The sequence below is a fragment of the Herpailurus yagouaroundi genome, unplaced genomic scaffold, assembly GCF_014898765.1.
Source record: "Herpailurus yagouaroundi ecotype Mexico unplaced genomic scaffold, PumYag 159, whole genome shotgun sequence".
Lineage (NCBI taxonomy): Eukaryota > Metazoa > Chordata > Mammalia > Carnivora > Felidae > Herpailurus > Herpailurus yagouaroundi.
Genome location: NW_024412400.1, coordinates 77,988,440 through 78,012,519, shown reverse-complemented (window position 1 = coordinate 78,012,519; position 24,080 = coordinate 77,988,440). Strand labels below are relative to the sequence as shown.

Below are 24,080 nucleotides of genomic sequence, written 5' to 3'. Positions count from 1 at the left end.
GATCTCGGGTCTGCGACAATCTTCTTATAAAAACCCATCCCCCAACTTTTCCGCTGTCCCTAATTTAGCCACTCTTTATTACTACTTAATCCTGAAATACCAACTTCTCTTCCCAAGGTGGGCTGGAGGGCTTTGCCTTGAGGCAAAGGTCACGAGTCGCATTCCAGGTACCCAGACCGAGACCGACCCTGTGGAGGAAGTTGCTGGGAAATGTCCTTCACTGTTTCCCCGTAACCAGAGTCACACTGTGATTGAGGTACTAAGGCTAATATATTAAGGATTTGTGGAGAGGGCTGCAGGCCTTCGGGAGGGCTGGGGCGTGAGAGACAGACTGAAGTGAAGAGGAATATGAAAGTTCTTCTGGAGAAACTAGATCAGAAAGCAGAAGAAGATGGGGTGGGTTGGAGGTGGGGTGGAGGCAGCCCAGGCTGGGCGGGAAGAAGATGGGTGGCTAACTTGGGTTGGGAGTTTAGCTGGATAGAAAAAGCCCTCGGGGCTGGTAGCAACCAGTTGGAAGCACAGCAGAACTAGGGTAAAATTTCCAGCCACCAAACAGAAATAGCACTACCTGGGGAATGAAGAGAGGCGCTAAGGGAAAAACTGTACTAGAACTGGGATCAGAAGCAAAATGCTCTACTAGGAAATTAAGTATCATGGAACTGCTTGTTAAAAGTTCAGAGCACGTTCCCATGCATCAGCTCATGCCCACTCCAGTCTCTCGCAAAGCCAGTAGCTCACACCCTGCCAGTGCTGGGTCCAGGACTCAATCAAGGTACTCCAGGTCCCTTTGCTGAAGCCCAACATTTCTTGGACTATAAATGACCAACCAAGTGGCTTCTCTCTTTAAGATACACAAATGGAAGCAGAAAAGAAGGTGGGCAAATTGTGACTTAAAATGTTTTTTGGTGGGGATATGCCTGGGTGGCTCAGTTGGTTAAGCATCTGACCCTTGATTTCAGCTCAGGTCATGATCTCATAGTTCCTGAGATGAAGTCCCTGCATTGGTTTCTGTGCTGACAGTGCTGGAGCCTGCTTGGGATGCTCTCTCTGCCTCTTCCCAGAGTGTGCTCTGTCTCTCAAAATAAATAAATAAACATGAAAATAAATTTAAAAATTTTTTTTCTAAAAAACCACACTGCATTCCTCATGAATGTTGGGGGGGGGGGCGCGCGCGGAAGCCCCACAGTTGGCTACCCTGGGACCTCCTTCACTAGGGCTTTCTCCTAACTTGATGTCTTTCCTCCCTATTCACTGGGTGAATGGTGGTAGGGCACCCCAGCATCCTGGGGGAGCGCAGAGCTGCCCCCAGCCTTCACAGAAGTGGGTAGCAAGGGCAGAGAGGGGAGAGGATTGCTTATTTATTTGTTTCCTGGAACACCCTGTTAAGAATCTCAGCAATTGCAGTTAGTGCCCGATCGTTTGGCAAGCGGAGTAGCTTCTCGTCGTTCCCAGCTGCACGGGATCTAACTCGCAAATGCACCATCTTGCATTCAACACTTAAATGGAAAACAAGCAGCCCCGGAAGGGAGGCAGGCGGTCGAACTCTGCAGGCCCGTTTCGGAGGGATTTATGTTTCTAGGTCGGGTGCTGCCGTCCCCGGAGAGGATTTCTTTGAGCGCCGACCCTCTCTCATCTCGTCTGGGCTCCAGAACTCACTCTGGCGGAGGTTGTAAACTGCAATTAAACATGGGGAGAAAACGGAATTTAGTTGGGCCTTAGGCCTTGCCAGTATAAAATAGTACCTAAAATCTATTTGAGAGCTCAGATTTTAAAGGGAGATACTGCTTATTCTTCCTCACTGGAAACCTGGTTAAAGGAAATTAAGGCCTCTCTTAAAGGTAACTAAGATTAGAGGGCTCGGTTTCCGTTTTCTGTGTTTCTGTGGGCCGAACGCCCAGGTCGGTCAGCGAGTTTCTCTCTGGGTGGAATGACGAATTCCTCTCGCCTGAATTCTAAAATGATAACTTTGCTTGGTGCTGCAGCTGCGAACGTCTGGCGCCCAGCGACCCATCCAGGCGGTGGCGTTGCGGGGGGTGGGGGTTGGGGGGGTGGAGAAGTAGGGGTAAATGGGGACGGGGAAGAGCCATCCCTCGGTGAAAAGTTGGGAGAGCTGATAGGAGGAAAGTAAACGTGACTCTTATTGGCTTCGGCCCCTTTAAGTGCTTCACTGACTCAGCTAAGCTTCCCCCTCAGGTCGCGTTTTTTATGAATGAAAAACGTCCTTACATTCATTATATAAACAAGCCTGTGCTGATTGGTCAATGGCCCCCGGTGCATAAATTATGTAAAACAGACCCCTGAGTGGGTGGGAAGGGAGGCAATATTAACCAATGGGAACTGGAGTTGATGGGGCGGCTTGGCTGGATTTGCCCTCAGACAGGGTAAACAAGACGTGATGGACATGCGCTGGGGCGGCCTCGGACCAATGAGAACCAGGCTGAGCTAGGACTGCGGGCCAATGGTGACGGGCGGAGCAGCAGGCCCCAGGGGGCCGGGCCAGCGCTCCAGCCTGGTTGGCAGCTGCGGCGCAGAGTCCAGCCGCTGGTGCGCGGAGCGGTTCAGCGTCCCCGGAGCGGTTCGGCCCAGCCATTCGCCCAGGCGCCCAGGCCCGGTGCGCGCGTGCGTGAGCGCGCCTGCGCCCCGGGGCCGCTGCAACGGGAGGAAAGCGCTGCCTCAGGTGAGGGGGCGTCGAGGAGGTAGGGGGGCATCGGGGTGTCCTGGAACGGGTCCGAAGGGCCCAACCGGCGAGAGTTCACTGGCTGATTCAGAATCCTCAAAGTCGGGGTGCACTTTCTATCTCAACTGAGCCACCCCCCGAGCCGGGCGCCCCCTCCTCTCGTGGCCCGGTCCGGTTCGGTTTCTGGGAGGAGGTGAGGGGGCTAACGGTTCCGGAGCGCGCAGAGAGCGGGTTTCCGCACGTCGCCCGAGGCGCGTCCGGGTGCAAGATGCGGGGGCTCCTGGGTGCGGATGGGGGGGGGCGGTGCAGAGTTGCGGGGCTTTACCGTCTCTGGAGGTCTGAGAACCCGGGGGAGACTTGGAGGCTCGCGAGAAGAGACGCCCGGCTGAGCTTTGCAGTGGAGAGGAGGGGGCGGGAAGCAGCTTGAAGGTGGAATATTTGAGAGGTGATGTCCCCCAAAGCACCGGGAGGGGTTAAGTGACACAGGCATGTGCAGCCTGAGGGGTTGGGGGTTGGCCAGGAACTTAGGCAGGCCTTGCAAGTTTCAAATTGTGGAAAGTGGACACTCAATCCCCCAACTCCCACCCCCAGCAGCTTGAGGGCGTCAGGCTGCACCGCGGTTCTCGAGAAATCGGGGAGCATCGGAGCATCGGAGCAGCGGCCTGGGAATAGTGGGGAAAACGGGTGCGGGGGGGGGGGATGGAGAGATGCTGGAGCCTCGCACTGGATTAGGGATCTGTCCGCATTTTCAGAGAGGAGATCTCTGGGGGGAACCGAACTCCTATTGAGGAGCAGTGCCAAGGAGGGATGTTTGGAGGTTTGGAGGGCTGGGGGCATTGGAAGAGGTTGGTAGCGCCCCGCGCCGCAGCTCGGTTTTATGAATGTGGATGACTTTATGAATGAAGCGGGTTTCTTTCGTTGGCTCGTTGCTCCCTGCGGCTTTTTTTTTTTTTTTCTATCCCTTTTTGTGAATGAAGCATTGAGCTTTCTTCCTAAATCGCTGGGGTGAGGGGCCTGCGTCGGAGGCTGGGCGTGCGTTGGGAGTGGGGGCGGGGGTGCATCTGAAGGAGTTTTCATGAATGGGGAAGGCTGGGAATTGGGTGGAAGTGTGTCTTGTTTTGTGAATGGGGCCCAGCGCGAAGGATCCAGTTACAGCCTTTACCTGATGTGGCGGCCGCGGCTCGCTCTCCCATTCATAAAACCAGGCCCGCTGCGCGCCGCGGGGGAGGGGCCTCGATCGCGCCGCTGCGCCGCGTTAAAGTTTTCCTGGGGGCACCGGGAAGGGGGGGACCACAAAGGAAGTGGCTTAAACTCCCTTAAGGTTTTTTAAAAAATTATACTTTGAACACGATTTTCCTAGCCCTTGAACTCTGAGAGCTGCTTCAAACATCCTCGATGCCTCTTTTGGGTTCGCTTATGGTAGCTTCTCTCTTTTACTTGATTTTTGAAAAGGTATTTTTGCTCTTCCTGGTGAAGTATTTTGCAATTGATTTCATCGTGAGGCTCTGAAAACATGTCCCCTTTCCGATCTTTTCCCCGTTGTCCCCTCTCCCCATAGACGTTCACAGAATTTCTAAGGTCACGATTTAATCTGACAGATTTTGAAAGCTACAGAGGACTCATTTTGATGGCCCTGAACTCACTGCCGATGTTTCTCAGATTTTCTCTACGGGTTGGTGACATTTGAGAAAGAGGCTTTATTCTGAACGTTTAGCGCTGTTTGGAAGGCACGCAGGCAGGCTAACGGGAGTGTTTTTCTAGGAAATTATGGACTGTATGCAGTTTTGCTCCTCTCCTTCTTTCTCTTTGACTTTGAAAATACCTGATTACTTGGGCCCCAGTGCTGAGAGGACGTTGGCCACGAAGGGTTTTCTTGTACCCTGCTCACTTAAAAAAATTGATGTTGTCCACAAAGTGAAAAACACACTGGATGGAATTGCCCACGGAGAGAAAGTTCCCTTTTAAAAATTTGTATACAAGGCAAACAAAAGAATTATCCTTAAGCATTTTGCATTGTTTAGAGATGGGGTCAATGAAATTCCTGTTTTCTCCATTTTTTTTTTTATTTAACTGCATCTCTATTTGGAGAAGGAAACAAAGTGTTTGGGAAGATGGTACCTTCCTAAAATTGTTACTTGATTCCTCCCAAATTAGAAAATAGTTCCCTCCTTTCCATTTTGACCTTCAACCTGTTTTCCTAGCTGCAAGACTGGACAGTGCTGAAACAAGTTTAATTTTTTTTTTTTTTTTGGCAAGTTTGAGGAAAATTGACTTCATGATAAGAAACAAACTGAATTTTCTTTACATGGATCTTTTGCTTTTAATGTTTGTTTTTAAAGACCTGTGGTAAAGATGCATTTAAAATATGTGTGGTGGAATTTAGTTTCCTTTATCCCTTAGTTTTCGTAGCTATCTTATTTATTTTAGAAATTGGTGGTGTCATAGATATTTCTGTAAGTTGCCATAGGACTATTTGTGACATGACAGACACTGTATCTGTTGGCACAGAAGATTTAGGTTTTAAAAGAGTGTTGTGTGAAGATTAAGTATACTTCTGATCGATATATCCCTGGAACTATATGCGGTGTTTTACCACTGACCTACAAACTACTTTTAGAAACACTATGTATGTCAGATTCTTAATTGCCAATAATTTGGAATGCTTAAACCCATTTTCTCTACTTCCTGTCACTGTACTGTCAAGAATGAACTTATTTAAAAAAAAAAAAAAGACCTAACATTACCAATGCCCAGGAGAATCTTCTATTGGAGAGAATCTTGAAATCACCCTTTTATAATGAAAATAAGGGGTTTGGGGCTTTGTTTATATAGGGAGCAGTTAGTAGCAGGTAACTTACCATGTTAATGATAAGAGAGAGAGAGGGAACAATAGGTAGGTAAATCAATGTGACTCGAAGTACGTGAAGAACCTTTGATGCCCTTAACCAAGAGAACTTTTAGTCTGTAAAGCTCACACCTTGAGCAGGCTTTAAGTACCTCAGAGAAAGGTAGTGATTTTGCACAACCCCTAAAGAAAGCAATAGTAATTACTTCATTTCTCTTCCCATCCCCCCTCTGTTAAAATCTCCCAAATTCATATTACAGGAGGACCCCTTTCCTCCCAGAAATTACTCAATGCTGAAACCTTTCAAAGTGATATTAGAGGCGTTGGAAGCACCATGGATGGGTTTTATGATCAGCAAGTCCCTTTTATGGTCCCAGGGGTAAGTTTATGTGGCTTTGGTTTGTTTTGTTCCCCCTCTTCGAATATGAATCTTCTCCTTATTGGGTTAGTGGCACAACCCCCTTTTTTGACCCCTTTCTTACCCTTGAGCCTTCACTGTCTTTTGGCCTCTTTCAGAAATCTCGGTCAGAGGAATGTAGAGGGCGGCCTGTGATTGACAGAAAGAGGAAGTTTTTGGACACAGATCTGGCCCATGATTCTGAAGGTAGTGAAGCTTTCCCTTGGGGCTGTGGCTTCCTCCAAAGGCCCTCTGTGCACAGCCCTCTGTGAACGGAGCGCAGACTTGCGCTCAGTCTTCTGCCCCCACCCCCACCCCCACCCCCAGGAGTTCTCATGCTGGTGTCTTCTGTTTTCAATTCCAGAGTTGTTTCAGGATCTCAGTCAACTTCAAGAGGCTTGGTTAGCTGAAGGCAAGTTTCTTGGCTGTCTGAGTTTCCATAGAAAACATTTTCCTGTGCTTTTTAATAAAACTTCAAGGTCTAAAATAAAAAATCTCTTTTCCAGCACAAGTTCCTGATGATGAACAGTTCGTCCCAGATTTCCAGTCTGATAACTGTAAGTACCTTTCTGGTGGCGGCACATTTGTTCTGAAAATGTTTGGTCTTGGAACATCCATGCGTGGAAAAACTCTTTTTGGCCGTCGCCAGCATATTCGGACAGTGGAATGCACTTAGTTTCTTTTAGTAATTCAAAGTTAACCCCCAAAACTTTTGTTTCATTCTTTGTTGGAGTTATTTCTAAACTGCTTTTATTCTATTGCAGGTGAGATTTACTGAACACAGTTTCATCCTAAATTTCTCTTTGCCTAAGAATATTGCAAGGCTTCAAACTCAAAATTATAAATCGATTGACATTATATATATAAGATGTTGGCCTTAGCATCCATTAACTTAAGTCCTTGATGCAGATCATGAACCTGACATTCTTTCTCTTTTAAAAGGTGCAGAAAATAGTTAATGGAAGATTCCAGTTAATTGTAGCTTCCCCACACGTTGTCAATTTTGTTTCTACTTCTGGGTTGACAGAGGGTGGTCACGGTGTGACCTGATTTACCCTTATTTTTCATACAGTTGTCAGGACTTTATCTTTCAGAGGGGAGTGAAAACTTTTTCTTCAAATGGTCATTAAGTGCTCCTATCATTGAGATACCAAATGCAGCAGGAAGCTCAAAAGATGGCTCTGGGCACTGGTAAGGACATGGTTAGCTTTGCACTGATCTTTCGGGGCTGTCCTCAACAGGTTTGGGAGCTTTATGGTCTAGGCAGAGCTATCAAGGACAAAGCCGGCTGATGAAATGTGAGTGGCACAGGGCAGCTCTAGAGAGCATTAGTCACTGGCGAGTGAGCAGGTTTAAGAGAGGCCTGGAGAAAACGTTGCCTCTCTTGAGAGTTGCATCATAGAGAAATTCATGTCTCTTAGTCATAGTTTATAATAGCAAACACCTGAGCCAGGCAAGGATTCAATTTCTCATTTTGCACCAACAAATTTCTTCCTGGCTTTGTTTTTTTGTTTTATTGTGTGTGTGTGTGTGTGTGTGTGTGTGTGTGTAAATGCCACTGGAAAGAGGGGTATCTTTGTATCGAAGTAAAAGCTGGGTGTTCTGAGTCATTAGATGAAAGACTAGATGGACCATCTAAACATTCTTTAATGATAGACCTCCTTTTCAAGGCACAATGCCATGAAACCTTTAAAGGGGATAAACTATAACCCACAGATGCATAGTTACCTTAGCGTTGTCACAGCTTGCTATAGTTGTTTTCTATAGGAAAGTAAGTGCATGTTAATTATTGCCCTTTGATTGCTTTCAAGTGATTGGGAAGCTTGCCACTAAAAGGCTAAAGATAACCCAGATATGTGTGTGTGTGTGTGTGTGTGTGTGTGTGTGTGTGTGTGTGTGTTGCAAGATAAAAGACAGGATTTGTAATCCCACTTTGTTCTGTGTTGACAATTTGGCCCAGCCTTTCCCGTTTCTGCTCAGAGCAGCAGAAACTGCAGCCTGGGAGCTTTCTTGGCAGAAGTTCTTTGAAATGCTTTTATGACACTTCTGTTTGTTTCTCCGTAACCCAAAGAGTTAAAAGGGAGATGAGGTGACTGCATTTAAATTTATTTTATGTAACTGAAGCAAAGGTAGACTCTTGAGAGAAAGATGTCCGTAAACAAGATTTATATTTGGAGAGATGTTAGGCTAAAGAGAAGGAATCAATAAATGTGTTTTGTTTGGCTCCTTAGAAGTAATTCCTGCTCAATGAATAGAATGTGCTAAACTCTAATTAAATTGCCATACCTACCTAAAATGGACATGCTTTGGGAGATATTTCTGCTTACCAAGTGTGATGTGTTTTTTACTTTGTTTGCATTTTGCTTTAACTTCTTCAGGTTGAGCTTTTCTGGACTTTAAGGATAAAACAGATGGTTGAGAAGCCTCAAAAAGTCTGTTAATAATTCTTTCCCCCTCTCTGACTCTTACTTTGGGAGATAGAGCCTTAAGAAGGATAGCTTCAAATAGATCACCTGGCCTTAGAGATTAGGTAAAAATACAAGTGTGGGGTGGGATGTCTTTGAGCTGTTCATCCTTACTGTTAAGTGCGACTGGTTTGCCTTCGGTTGTGGATGGCCAGTGTAGATGCGTGGGAGCTGGCAGAGCCTTGGGCTGGGCTTACTCCCGGTAGCACATGTCACAGCCTTGGATTGTGGATTAACTTTCACTGCAGTCACCCTCTGGAAGAACCCATGACTATGCCAGGGGAGGGGGGAGAAACTCACTCAAATTTAATAAAATCTTATGAGTTGATTTGAATCAGCCAATCAATGAACTATAAACCAAACTTGCACTTGCCCAGTAAAACAAACCTTTTCCCTGTAGTTGCAAAAGCATTTGTAACAAGTATGTTTCTGTGGCCTGCCGGTGATTATAGTCTACCTTTCCTTTTAACGATCATTTGATTACTGTGTGTGTGTGTGTGTGTGTGTGTGTGTGTGTGTGTCAGAGAGAGAGAGAGAGAGAGAGGCAGTGAGAGTCTGTGTGTATATATGTATGAGAGAAAAAGAAATACTAAGTAATCTGGGTAGTTGTTTTTATTTCAGAATGTCAATTTTGAAGATTATAGCTTACTTTTTTCAGTAAGTGCTATGAGCTCAGCTTCTAAAGAGATTATATTTTGTAAGTTTTCCAGATTTGGGTTCCTACCCATAGGCATCCGTCCATAAGTGTTATTTGAATAAATGAAACCATTGTTGTCTTCTAGAAATGTTCAGCTTACTTCTAGCTGTATAGATTTCACTTTACGTCACAAATACAGACATTAGTAAAGCATCCCCATTGGAAACTCTTAAAGGTCAAATTCAAGGGAACAGAAAGGACAGCCTGTAGACCATAGGAGTTCTACCAGTGTCCCCCATTGTTCCTTGGTCCTGAGAAGTAACCTTGAAGATTCTGGATTGTTTGTGCTGCAAGTCCCTTGTAGAGATAGTCTTGCCCAACTCCTTCATTTTATAGAGGGGCTAATATAAGGTCCAGGCAACTGGAGAGAGTGACTGGTGGTTTGAGGCAAATGGAGAGGTTAGGTGAAATGAAGAGGAAAAAGTTATACAATAAGGTCCTTAAAGAAACTGTCACAAAGCTGCAGACCCAGGGGGTATTGGCATGTACAGGTGAGTTCTGGGCTCTCCCTCATTATTTCAAAGACCTAGAGACAGCACTCAGGAAAGACTTAGGGAGACTGCCGGCTACCCAGTCTGACACCTCAGATTTCTTCATTCCATGATGCTGAGAGACGGATTAAATATCTTGGTGCTTTGAGTATTTCTATCTAGGATTTGGAAGAAAGAGACCTATAAAACAGAAAAATTATAAAACTGACATCTTTTCTGCAAGACACCTTAATGTGCATACAGATAAAGCTGTGTGTATATATCTTATATAAATAAGTGTGTGAATGCATGTATATCTATATAAATGTGTGTGTAGCTAGATATGTATATTAACACACAGAGTTACAAACCAGGAAATCTGGGTCAGCAGTTAGATGTGTGTACATTTTTACCACACACTTTCATAGAATTAACTATAAATCAAAGCCATGGATAAGATTGGAACTCAAAGAGCTTAGATTTGTGGGGGGCTTACATGAATTTTTCTGGGCTAAATGCTTGGGCATTTAAGGATATTACTAGATTTTAGCATATATTCATAGTAGTATTTTTTAAATGCAGATTTCAGTTCTAATTTTATTTTTAATCTCATGCATTTGTTTCAATTGTGATATTGTGAATATTTAACTGTCAGCATCTTGAACAACAAAAATATTTTACACTGGGGAAAAAAGCATGATAAAAATCTTATTTTAAAACCATGGCCTCTGGGGGCACCTGGGTGGCTCAGTCAGTTGAGCAACCGACTTCGGCTCAGGTCATGATCTCACAGCTCGTGAGTTCAAGCCCCACGTCGGTCTCTGTGCTGACAGCTCAGTGCCTGGAGCCTGCTTCAGATTCTGTGTCTCCCTCTCTCTCCGCCCCTAACCCACTCACATTCTGTCTCTGCCTCTCTCAAAAATAAATAAACATTAAAAAATTTAAAAAAAAAATTTTTTTTTTTCAACGTTTATTTATTTTTGGGACAGGGAGAGACAGAGCATGAACGGGGGAGGGTCAGAGAGAGAGGGAGACAGAGAATCGGAAACAGGCTCCAGGCTCTGAGCCATCAGCCCAGAGCCTGACGCGGGGCTCGAACTCACGGACCGCAAGATCGTGACTTGGCTGAAGTCGGACGCTTAACCGACTGCGCCACCCAGGCGCCCCTAAAAAAATTTTTTTAAATAAATAAAATAAAACCATGGCTTCCATAGCAAATGTAATTTAGAGAATTGTTGGAAAATCCAAATGACCTTATTTTCCCCTTGAAGTGTTCTTTTTTAGATCTGCGTTTCAAAAAGAATTTGGACCGACTGAAGGAAGTACTAGTAATTTCCTAAGGACTGGCTAATTAACTGATAAAATCGACTTTTCATAAATACATTGTAATAGGTGGCTGGGAAAATAGAATGAACTGTTATGGCAGCCCTTGATCCTAAAACACATTGATCTTAATCTTGTTTCAATATGAGATTATTCAACTGGATTTTTTTTTTACTACATATGAAATTGACATAGTAGAGGCAGTGCCTTCCTTTTGTAAAGGGCACATCATTTTGGACCCAGTTTGTAACAAAACTCTGGGTTTACTTTCTGTGTGGCCTTGGGCCATTTTTATTTGAAAAGATCATCCCAAATTCTTTTTGTTATGGAAAGTAAGAAAACAACAGTAGACACTTTGAAAATAAGAGATTTGAAGGAGTCAAGGCTATCAGTTTGTCTTTTTCAAGAGCTCTGGAGAGTTCTGAAGGTAGAAGACAGAAGAGGGCTACATCCAGGAAGCCAGAGGGATATGTGGGGGCGGGGGGGGCGAGAGGTTATTTGACTCCAGGCTACAGTGTAACTTTCAAAGTCTTTGTTAGCTAGCCCACTACCTTACCACTGAGAGGGTGCTAAGTGACTTGAAATCCTTCCTGTTTTGATAGCCAGCCTCCAAGATCCTTAGACCAGGACTCTTAAGGATCCAAGACCTAGAGTTCCCGGTTACCTAAGAGAGCCATATGTTCACAGAGAATCCATTTTATCTCATTTTAATTCAGTCAGGCGTACTGAAACCAGTGAATTTTTCTCTTCCTCTTCGATGTCTTACAGCTCTTAGCCCTCTAATAAGACCCAGTAACCTTCCCAGTCCTTTGTGCTTGGCAAGAAAGACTTGGGATGGGGAATTACATGTGTGTCTGCCCCAGGCAGATCGCTTATGTAGATTCCAGAGGTGACAAAATCCTGGTAGCAATTGAGAAATTACCATCTATCCCCAGTTTTCAGCATTCTTTACTCTTACAAGATTAAGACGTAGATAGCATGATAAAGCTGAGAATTTGTATTATCTGCCATTTCTACCATCTAAGAGTATCATTGTTTTAATTTCAGTCCCAGGAAAAAACGTTAGTGGTGGTGGGGTTGGGTGGGGTGTGGGATTCTCTACCCAGAGACTGTACCCTCCACATGTTTCTCCAGTTTCAGTGGTGGTAAAGTACCTCCAGGCTCAGAGGCTGACAGCCCCCTCTCAGGCACATGGCTGCCCTTGAGGCAGCTTGGGCCCCATCTGTGCCCTGGCACACAGTGCTTCTCCTCTTGGAATCCAAGGAGCTCAGAGTCTTGTCATGTTGCAGCTCCCAGCTCTTGGACAAGTGCCAGGCATGCTGATGCCAGTACCGGATTAGGTTGCTTTTTTAAAAATTCATTTTGTGAACTCATCAAGCTCATTTAACAGAGGCTTTGGTCGTCGGTTTCTGTCATTGTCCCAGCCTTCTGAGAGGCTCAGCTTAAAGGAGGAGGGGCCGTAGTGTAGATGCTGGCCCCTAGTGTAGATACTGGTGGGTGCGTGTGAATGTGTGTGTGTGTGTGTGTGTGTGTGTGTGTAACCACAATATAAGAACACCTTTAGGCTTGGCAGGTAGATGACAATGGAGTAGCAGCTCCTCTCAAGGAGAAGAGCCCCTCTATAGCAAATAAAGGGGGCTCCCCTGCCCAGGAGGAGGAAGCGTCTCGGGGAAAGCGGCAGTATAGGGTGCAAAGACTCCAGGGAGAAAGATAAGATCTAGCTATCAAGAGGCCAGGAGTTTGCCACTGGTCTGCAGAGCAGCCAAGGCACCAAATGGGGATTCTGTGGTCAGAAAAAGTATAGAGGAATGCTTCCCATGTCTCCATCTGGGTTCACTAGTGTTGGTAATGGGGGCAGGCAATGAGAAGAGGTAAACAGAAGGTATTTGAAAATAGCCAAATGTGTTATGGAAAAAAGGAAACAACCCATGAGCTAATTTACCTCCTGGATTTGATTTTCATAAAGTAGTATGCTTTTCTTGCAATAAACTCTGGCTGTCAGACTGGCTTTATCAGATCTCCTTCAGGGTAATTATTGAAAAGTTGGGAAAAATTCTCGAAGAAACCTAACCAGTTTTTAGCCTTGTACTGTGCGTTGCCCTTGGAGTAGTTTTCATCCGCCAACCCCAGATACTCATGCTCTTCCCTTTTGAGGTCTCTTGGGCATGGTATGTGTGTGTGTGTGTGTGTGTGTGTGTGTGTGAGCACGCACAGATTATAAACCTTCCAAGCCCGATGTGAAACCAGTAAAAGAACTGTGAAGCTGTTCGTAATAGGTGGCTTGCACCCTCCCCCCTCTGCAGCCAGAGAATCTAGTAGTGTCTCCAGAGACCCTCTCCCTTGGGGAGGATGCCAGGTGGCTCCTGATGTAGCTATTGGCAGTGAATGGAAAAGCAGGGAGTCTGGAAAGGCTGAGTTCCATAGAGAGCTGTCCTCTAATACAAACCAGCTTGCCCCCCGGGAGGCAGGAGAAATACCTGTGAAGTCTGTTTCTCTCAGCTGGTAGCTATAGTCAGATTCTGAACAGGGCAGCACTGGATAGTTTTCTTTTGCCAGAGGGCACTTGCTGACCTTACAGCTGACTTGCACATCCTTGCAGATTTCAGATTTCAGCCAGGGTCTTGGCCATCTGAATCTTAGGGAGGGTGCAGAGCAGGCAGGCGCCTGCAGTGTCTGAATTTCTTACATAAACACGGCGCACTGGGCGAGCAAGCGTCCCTGTGGCGACAGCTGGGCTCTGTTCCGTCTGCCCCAGCGAGCTGAGCTGCTGAGTCCCCCTCTTGCCTGAATGGAGCATTCCAAATTGGTTGTGAATGGAGGGCGGGGCTCCCTTGCAGACTTTTTCAATGAATAACCAGACCCTATTGTGCAGCCTGTGGAAAAACAACCAACTCAAACAACACTGGGACTGTTAGAAATATGCTTGTGATTGGCAGCTTGGAGAACCTCCAAAATTAGTTTCCTTTGGCTTCCCCGCTGCTCCCTGTTCTCCGAGCCTGGGCTTAATGAGCCCGGGCTTAATGGGGTTCCAGTTTTCTTTTAAGTGCTGGCTTTAACCCCGCCACTGCCAGGCTGCCGGCCTGGGCTTCTGGGGTAGGGCTGCTACTGCCCAATGAGGCCGCCCGCCTCTCTTTGTCTCTGTTTGTCTCTGTAGCTGTCTAAAGGGGGTGCTAATAGGAGAGGGTGGTTTAGCTTCCCTGGAGAGAGAGGTGTTGAGACTTGATCCAAGGATATTACCCTTTTATCTCCCGCTTGCCGTGGGGCTGTGGCTTTAGCTCCCAGTGAAGATTGCTGCCTGCTCTTCCCCTCCAAGCTCCAGCCTCGCCTCCGGGACTGAAGCTCGGGTGTTTGCCTGCCACAGCGCAGCAGAGGTCTCCTGCTCAGGCTTACATTTGGACTTGGGAATGACAAAGCTGTAATTTCCCTACTCCTTGGCCTTCTCTGTCCTGTTTCATTTGCCACTGTGGTCGGATACATGTCATTTTAAAATGATACTTCCCAGACTGTTACTCAGCTACGGGGGAGCTTCACTCCGGCTGTGACCCTTCCGCTGGGCACTCATCAAATGCCTTGTCTCCTCAAATGAACATCACAGGAAGTACCAGAAAGAACCCAGCCTCTGTGCAACACCAGAACCCGAGAGGCCTCCTCCCCTGAAGTGAGGCCAGGTTCTAGGGGTCTGCTTGCCTCAGCTGCACCCACCTGAGACATCCTCCACCATCTTGGCCAACAGCTCACAGACACGTGTGGTCAGGACAAGGGCCGTGCGAGCTAAACCAGGGCCACCGGATAAGCATGAAAAGGACAATCCGTGAAAAAGCAACCCAAAACTTAGTAGTAATGATTCAGTGCAGCTGCCTCAGGGTTTTAAAGAGCTCTTCTGAGTTCCTATCCCTCATCCTCACCACTGAGATGAGACTGTTGCATTTGTGTTTTGCTATAACGTGGTGTGTTTTTTTTCCCTGAAATATTTCCCTCACTATAAATTGGGCCTGCAGGAATGTCTTCCTTTCCCCATTAAAAAAAAGAACAGGCCTGGGCAGATTGTTCTTTTGTGAGAGACTTTGAAACCTCTCAGGAGGTAACCCTAGATATCAGCTGTGTAAGAGGATGCTGATATCTGTGCTTCTCCGGAGGGGCTGAGGAGGACTTCAGCTTACATAAACACTTTTCAGCTGAGTGCCTGGAAATGCTTTGTGACTGCCTGAAAGGGCACTTAATGAGGGTCCTTTATACTTTTCCCATAGAAAAGGTAGAATAGACGAGGAGGCTGTGTCTTCTACGTGGCTGCAGGCCCACAGTAAAGACCAGATCCTGGAGTGCCTACCCCAAGTGTTGAAATCTGAATCTTAATAGAGAATAATTTAGTGGTGATGACATCACAGTGACGAGGGCTGCTCAAGTCAGATTTCTGCCCCTCAATTCCTTTCCCTCTCCAAGGAATCTTTCCTGAGGAATAAGGAAAAAGCAGCATAGGGTTTTAATGTCTTCTGTATTTTGATGAATATTAAACTTAGTCCCTGCTTCCCGACTCACATTCTTGTTGAAACAGGAAACAATTTCTCTTAGGCTCTAAGTGTCTCCAAAAACAGAGAATCCCTGTGCTACGTTTCTTTGTAACTGCTGGAGCCATAGCACTGAGCACTGCACACAGCCACTACTTGGTGAATGCATTTTGCACACCAGCCCCCTCTCTGTTATGAACCCTTCCCACTCCCGTCTTTCAACAGCCCCCAACACCAGCCTCTAACCGCTTAGAGCAGTAGAGGATCTCAAAACCCCAGTTCTGAGAGTCCTTGGGATGACCTCAGAGATAAACAGGAAAAAAAACTAGTTAGGACTAGTTCTCATTTTCTAATTCCTCCTTCAAACACATCCTCAAGCCAACTCTTCCCAGGCTGCATTTAGACTTTGTGCAGCTAATGCTATGTTTCCCAGTAAAACTGCATGTGCCTAGAGAACAAGTCACAGTGTAGGCACCCTTGACGCACTTGCCCAGTTTCTGCTTTTAGGAGGAGGGCCATAGATAGAACAGTTCTCGGAGAAGCTGATTTCCTAATTTCTCTAGAGTTGGGATTTTCTCCTGTCAGATTTTAAGTTTGAAGTCAAAGATGAAATTGTCCACAGTGCCTAAGTCCCACTTAAAAGACTTTTTAATGATAATAAAAGTATTATTAGCACTTTTCTTAATGCCGGCTTAGAGAAGAATCATGTAAATTGGGAATAAATTATAAGAGGGATGTTGAAGAAGGTTTAGTTTTGCATTTTTTTCACCATTCAGGAAAAATGCCCTGTTTCCCCTTTTCTTGCTGGTGTGTTGCCCGATGAGCAGCTCTCCGTGGTAAAATCTGCTGTCGTTGACATAAGGCCCACGGTAGAGGAAGCCATCCTGTCATCTCTGCTGCAAAGGCTCTCAGTATTTATTTACTTAAAAAAATTTTTTAAGTATTTTCATCTATTTATTTAAGTAGGTTCCACACCCAGTGTGGAGCCCAATATGGGGCTTGAACTCACGACCTGGAGATTGGGACCTGATCTCATATCAAGAGTAGGATGCGTAACCAACTGAGCCACCCGGGCACCCCACAAAGGCTCTCTTTAGACCTATTTCTCACAAATGAAAAGTAAATAAATAAGTTGTCTGTCATATTGGCAAAAGTCGAATATTAAAATTCTTTGAACAGCTGCCCCAGGAAAGGAATTAATAAGAACAATGTTCAAATTTTCCTTTTGGGGCAAGGAGGCCAGTCAGCTACCTTTTTATCCTACTACCCTCTGTCTGTGTTTTGTTTTTTGTTTTGTTTTTTTTTTTTCAACGTTTTTATTTATTTATGGGACAGAGACAGAGCATGAACGGGGGAGGGGCAGAGAGAGAGGGAGACACAGAATCGGAAACAGGCTCCAGGCTCCGAGCCATCAGCCCAGAGCCCGACGCGGGGCTCGAACTCACGGACCGCGACATCGTGAGATCGTGACCTGGCTGAAGTCGGACGCTCAACCGACTGCGCCACCCAGGCGCCCCTGTTTTTTGTTTTTTAATTTGAGAAAGAGAGAGCTTGAGTGGGGGAGAGGGACTGAGGGAGGGAGGAAGAGAATCTTAAGCAGGCTCCACACTCAGCACGGAGCCCCAACGCAGGGCTCGCTCCCACGACCCTGGGATCATGACCCGAGCTGAAATCAAAGAGTTAGATGCCCAACCGACTGAGCCACCCAGGTGCTCCTTCCTGCTGGTCTCTTAAGCTTGAAAGCAACCAAATGCCCCAGGTGGAAGCCAGTTCTCCAGGCTGTGGGTCTAAAAAAGCCCCACCCCGTGGTAGTTGTAACGGGGTGGTGCATTTAAAGCCAGGAGAACCGCTTATTTTTATCCTGACTCTCCTCTGAGTCAGCTCTGTACACTCGCATAAGCCTTTTACTTGACTGTCAGATGCTTGGGTTTCTCCACGGCCCACAAATTTGGGGATGTGACACATGTATGCAATTAGATATATTCGTTCTGTGAAAGAGCCTCATATCTGTTAATACACAAGCCCTCCTTCAAAGTTGGGCCAGTTCTTTTCGAATCTCCTTGTCGTCTAATTTCTAACTCTTCTATTCAAGGCCTCTGGGTTTCCATTTTCAAATTCTAAAGTAACAATTCTAAATTGTTGGGATAAATGCGTCCTTTGAAGAGAGGGAACTACCCAGATCCAGGCTGTTACAAAAATAATACTGTGGTATGGAGAATGTGACCCTGAAGTAAACCTGCAACTAATTCATCTGTGTCAAAACAACAACAACAACTCTGCTACCGTTGGCATTAAATTATCTTCCTTCTTTGATAGCAGGTTTTCTGTTTGGAAATGACTATTCGGAAGATTTGCAATTTTGTGCTGAGGACAAGAGGGAGCTGTTCCATGATAGACACTTGTTCTTACCCACAGTTTCCCATCTGTGAATCAGGACGTTCCTGATTCAGTACCTACCTCCAAAGTGGGTTCCTTCTCCTAACACCACCACTTCTTTTAAGGAGGATTCATATACGGAATCGATTTCCTTGTGTTTCAGCCAGATTTAGAATAGAAGCCTTTAAAAATCACCTGTGTCGTTATGGTTATACTGACAGAGGTAAAGAAAGGACAAGATCAGTATCCCAAATTCCGTTTAGCAACTGGTCCTCCTAGATGACCAGAGAAAGACATGACAAGCCAACTTTTTACCCTGGCAAACTCTCCTCAGGACCACAGGTCAGCCGTGAGGACTCTTGCTCCTAAGGCCTATAACAGGCCATTATCGACCTGAGCTCTTCCCGGGGCCCACTCAGCCTTTGCCGGTGGAGAGTAGCTTCCAGCCCCTTTGCAAGAGAAGACACAAATAGCTCTGACGATCACTTCTGCTCTTCTGAGCCAAAGCTGTCCCCCTCGCTGTCTCTCCTATAGAACTTGGGTGTCATCCTTGACTTGGATCACATTTTCTCCTCTCTGGAGGGGGAGTAAAGAGGCAGGGGAAGCCTTGAGCCCCGCCTGGAGGCTAGGGTGCCTCCCGCCCCCATATTCTGAGTGGTCGGCCTGAGAGGTAATACAGTTGTACGTTACACAGTGACCTCCCAAACTGACTTTCGTGGGCGAAATTTAGTTTTTCATCTTATGGCGAGTAGTATTTCGGTTGGTGATTTGATTCTGAGATACCATGTGCTGGTTCTGACAGCCAGCTGCTGCCATTGCTGGAAGAGACCGCGGAAGAAGGGGGAGGGGAGGGAGGCCATTTATTTGCGGGATGTTGTAATCGTTGAGCTGAGCCTAGCAGAGGCAAACCTCCAAACCACCCCCTTCCCCTCCCCATTATATGAAGTCACTAGATGATATAAACATTATAGCTCAAATAATATGATCCTAACAGTAGAAAACACCCCAATAAAGCCCTTTCCTGTGAAGCATAATCCCTGTCAAGTCAATCCCCCTTTCCTACAGAGAAACTTAAAACCTCTTGTAAGTGTAAAACCACTGTGGTTTTTTTTCTCTTCTTCTTCTTCTTTTTTTTTTTTTTTTTTTTTTTGTCTTTTCCTGCTTTTACCCTAGCCAGAAGGGCTTTGTGTGAGGGTCTAACAGAAGCTACAGGCTGGGGGGCCCCTTGAGCTGGAACTGCAGATGTGGTTCAGCATCCTTGGAACTAGATTTCTCTGTAGTTGAATCTGTCTCGTATCATACATTCCACATTCCAGGGAGTAGTGAGGGCATAAAATGCCATAACGCCGGCCCTATACAAAACAAAATTTAGAAACCCTTTGCTTCCCAGAGCCAGTGTGAGCACTGCAGCATCCTGTCACTGATCCGATGCCAATCCTGTGAACAGCCAGCCTTTCCCCAGAGAAAGCAATGTTCTGCAAGCTCCACGTGTATCCATGGCACGGCCTAGACCCGTGTGGCCGTCAGCTCCAGTCCCTAGAGATTTAGGGATAGCCAAGGTAAACAGAAAATGGAAGAGGGGCTTACACAGCCTGGCTTCGTGGTTTTAACTGCCTCGTGGTATCAATTCTGTTGTCTGATTTGAAACCCAGGTGGAAGAAGTTCTATCAATAACTCCCAATTCCGGTACCCTGGGAGGAATTCTACTGCCTTTGCAGGTGGCCACTTAGAGATATTTCAGATACCACTCTCCACTAAAGCTATTTATACATTTTCAAAGTTGGGCCAGTTCTTTTCTAAGCTCCTTTTCCTCCCTTTAATTTCTAACTCTTGTATGCAAGGCCTCTGGGTTTCCATTTTCAGAATTCTGAAGTAATCTTTTGATGTCCCCGCTAACCCTGTTTTTCTGCCACCCCATTTGTGAATTGGGAGTGAGTTCTCCAGAGACCAAATCTCCACCCTGTCTTTCAAGTAAGTACCTATCATCTTTAATAAGAGCTCACCAATGGGATTCCTAAGCTTGCATCCCCAAAAAGTTTCCAGCTCTTGAATTTCCAAATATTTGATATAACTTCATCCACTCTTATGAGCAAAGAAAGGTATCTTCTTCCCTCACCCTTTTCCTTGACCAAGACCTGGCTCCAGGGTTTTTGTTTGTTTGTTTGTTTGGGGTTTTGTTTTGTTTTGTCGTCATTTTGGGGGTTTGTTGTTGTTGTTGTTGTTTCACTCTAGTATTCCCCAGCCATGTTCATGCAGGGTCATAAGACTTGAATCTCACTCTTAGGTTAGCCCTTTTCAAATAGCAGTGTAACCCTAACCCTACTTTTGGGATCTGCCTTTTCCATAATTCATGTCATGATAGTCAGTTCAAAGTCTTTTTTTTTTCCTTCGGCTTATTGTGTTACCCCAAGTTTTTAGCTCTAAATCATGAAAAAATAGAGTGGGTTTTTTGTTTGTTTGTTGTCCACACACCCAATTCCTGAAGCCTCTCTTGCTGACTGTACATTTTCCCCACTGCATAGAAGAAATCTGATTCCTGAAGCCAGATGTTCCGGGAACTAGCTTTATCAGATCCTAATTTGGCTCTTGCGTTATTTATCGTACAGAAGATAATATTGGTCATATAAGAAGGGCTTCTATAATTGCTAATTGATGAATTCTGCTACCTCATGGTTGGTTCTCTACCTTGGGGCCCAGAAATAGACCACCAGGGTGATGATACTCAGTCCTTTGGTCCCCAACAAGCAACTTGACAAGTAGGAAAATATAACCTGGAGTAATCAACACTGTAACCACCACCATGATTAATCACCAATCTGAAACCCTGAATACTGCCACTGTGCCAATCCTGAAGAGAACTTTCCCTGTACCTACTGATACCACATTCAATCCCGGAGAGGAAGCCTTGCTTTCCTAATGTGGGATTTTGCTGAGGACAAATGCAGCCATTCTTACAGTTTGGGACTGCAGAATGAGTCTGTCCTGAAATCTTAGTCCGTGCATGTGTATGCTGACCTAGATGTTGGCTGCACCAGATGTTTGTCATATTTCCCATGAGTTATATAGAGAGCTTTGATTCCACAGCAGAGTCCTACTGCCATCCTTGATTCCCAAAACATAAATGCACAGGGGATTCTCTAAGCCAACATACTTTTAAAATACAACTTGGGTCTTTAGTCCACATACCTTTCTGATCTAGCCTGGTAGGCTAAGTTAGACCAGTTGGAGCCTCCAGAAACTCTTGTGCCTTTTCTCTCTAAGGCTCAGAGCACCAAAGGCCAAGGCTGCCCATTTCAAGCTGCTTCTCCTGGCCCTGCCCACCCTTTATGGACAGAAGGAGCCAAATTAGCTGCTTAGAAGGGAAGAGAATGAAGGAACCTCAAGGAAGAGAACTTTAATTCTTTTTCATTCTCCCAACCTTCACAGATTGGTGATGACTACATTGTGTCCTCTTGAGGACTCTAGGGATAAAATCTAAGGAGTTGTCCACCTGTTCTGGTAATGTTCTAAACCTGTTGTGCGTATGTATTTACATGTGTTTACAAGGAGTAAGAATGCTTTGTGGTCTTGAGTTGGGCATATGTTTTAGTTCCCATTATGTATGTATTAATGTGTATGTGGAATTACTGATAGATTTTACTTTTGTTAATATTTTGTACTTGTGTAATTACCGTCTTTTTACGCAGGCAGTGGTAGAGGTGGCCATGGACCATAGTCATGATGACAGCAGTGGCACTTTTCATTTTACCCTCTCTTGGGTGTTCTCTTCTCCTGAGTAGACCAAGGCCAAAAAAAGTATTTGAGAACTACTGGCTTAGATGTTAGAATGTAACCAACATTTGTCTTTGTGTAATTTTAGATTCCCTGGGCTGCATCACCCAAACATGGTCAGGGATAAACGGGATAGTATCCTTCCAATTTGGTAATGGGCCCAGGGTAGCTTTCTTCATGTGTGAATGCATGGTTTTGAAGTTCTTAGCACATCTACTTTTGACCTGTTAGTCAACCATAAGGAAGGCGTTTTTTTCCTCTGAGTATCTCAGAGGAGATGGGGTATAATATCTGTCTTACTGATTGATTTTTAAAACATATTCCTGTATTTGCTTCATTTCTCTGTGTATAGATTTTTTTTTCTTTCTGAACCATTCAAAAGCAAGTTGTAGACATAATATTTCACCCCCAAATACTTTAGTGTACATCTTCAAAGATTAACGATATTCTACATAACCTAAGAAAATTAACTTTTATTCAGTAATATTCAGAATTCCCCAGTTGTCCCTTAAATGTCTTTTCTAGCTGACACTATCATTGGCTTTGTTCTTGGGTTCAAGTAAGAATCATATATTGTATTTACTGTTATGTCTTTTTTATCTTCTTTACAACAATCTATCCCTTTTTCCCCCATAACATTGACCTTTTTTTAAAGGGCCCTAGACAGTTGTTTTTTAGCTGTTGACTTTTTGGGGGTGCATTTAAAGGATATGTAGAAATGCAAACATATAGAAATGCTGGCCTGAGGCACAGAAATGTCCTATAGGGTGCTGATTCTCTCACTTTTATATCCATGTTATTGTGTTGACTTTAAAATTTCTTTTTTTTTTAACGTTTATTTATTTTTGACACAGAGAGACACAGAGCATGAAGGGGGGAGGGGCAGAGAGAGAGAAGGAGACACAGAATCGGAAGCAGGCTCCAGGCTCCGAGCCATCAGCCCAGAGCCTGACGCGGGGCTCGAACTCACGGACCGCAAGATCGTGACCTGGCTGAAGTCGGACGCTTAACCGACTACGCCACCCAGGCGCCCCATGTGTTGACTTTAAAATACTGGTAAAAGAACAGAGCAAGTCAGATGGAGATACTTGGGTCAGAGATAATTTGTGCGTGTTTGAGGAGAGGGCTTTGGAGGGAATCATTGAAATTTTTTAGCACAGCTTACTAAATAGTTGACTTTACTATTTATGGATGATTTTTCACTATATTCAGTTTTTAAATTTATGCTTACCAAGGTTAGCTGTGTTAGATATGAAAAAAACCAGCACATTCTCCCATACCTCCTCCAATTCTGCCTTTGGATCTTGTGCCCCCTAACTGCATTTGATAACATTTCAAATTTTTATTTTTGGAAACTGTTGCTGGGCAAAATTAACGTTAACTATTACAATGGGTTTGAGTATGTTTCTTATTTGGTTTGGAAATCCAAAAGGCATCTCCTTTTCCAGATGCTCTTTTGAAGTGCCAGAACTTATCCACTTACTTTATCTGCCTTAAACCTTCTCGGTTCCCAGAACAGGGTATTATCTCCTGTCCTTGTCATTCACCAGGACTGCGATAGCAATTACAAAGAATATTGAGACATTAGGAATATATTTTATGCTTGAAATGAATTTTTAATCTACTCAGCCCTAAAATAAAGACCTCTTTCTGACCTCTTCTGGTAATATGGTAGAATATAAAAACTAAGCCTAATTGTATCTAATCTTTTTTTTCTTAGAACTAGCTATTTGCGCTTTGTCTCAAAATTTGTCCAGAAAAGGCGAGAGCTAAGGAAAGGCAGCGGTATATTGGAAAGTAGGCCTGTTGGCTTTGTTGTGCTGTTCAAACCACAGGTCCCAAGGGACACTACATCTGGTGACTTAAAGCCCTCTGGTCTTTGCCAGTAGGGTACTCTGACAAGTAGAGGGTAAATGAGAAGAGAAGAGATCACACTTGCTCTTTCTGGGTGGCTTCTTTGGTTCTATTTGACCAGTGTCCTTTTCATACTCACATGTCCTTCTGCTTGATGGTCTTTCCCTCTGCCTTCTTTCCTCATGCTCCACTCACTGCCGTAACCGAAGAATAGTATGGGCAGACGTCTTGGGCTCTCTCCACCCCCCCGCCCCCATTCTTGAACTAAACAGTACGTATTTCCTTTCTGTGGAGGGAAGTGAAGTGGGATGGTAGTGGTCTAAGTGAGGAACAGTGACCTAAATCCAGTGGCAAAGAGAGTAGTAAGCTTAAGAATAGACCTTCACTTTAGGATTACGACTCTGGAATCTCGAGAAGTCTCTGACCACGACTATATTCCACATCACGTTTATTCAGAAGGGCTCTGAGAGGCTCGAGAGACACAGGCTAGCCACCTCAGACACAGCCTCGTGGACATGCCATTTGGAGGCAGGTGTTGGTATTCTGGTCAACTTCCGTCATGAGACACAACTTTCCATGTGAAGTAAGAAGATCGTGGCTGTCGAGTGTGACCAAATAAGGTCCTCCCCCAAGAGCAGGCCTGCACAGCTGATTTGGGAAAGATTAGTCTGCCCCAGATGAAGGTATTGAAACTGAAGAA

General features: G+C 45.1%; 1 protein-coding gene across 1 annotated transcript in view; it reads left to right on the top strand.

The window, feature by feature from the left end:
• Positions 1–2,525: 2,525 nt before the first annotated feature.
• ETV5 (ETS variant transcription factor 5) overlaps positions 2,526–24,080 on the top strand; it is a 60,895-nt gene continuing 39,340 nt past the window's right edge. The window contains exons 1-5 of the mRNA XM_040481017.1: positions 2,526–2,677; positions 5,783–5,901; positions 6,039–6,126; positions 6,284–6,331; positions 6,426–6,476. Coding sequence (XP_040336951.1) covers positions 5,857–5,901; positions 6,039–6,126; positions 6,284–6,331; positions 6,426–6,476 — 232 coding nt within the window. The 5' untranslated portion in view covers positions 2,526–2,677; positions 5,783–5,856. The remainder of the gene's footprint in view (positions 2,678–5,782; positions 5,902–6,038; positions 6,127–6,283; positions 6,332–6,425; positions 6,477–24,080) is intronic.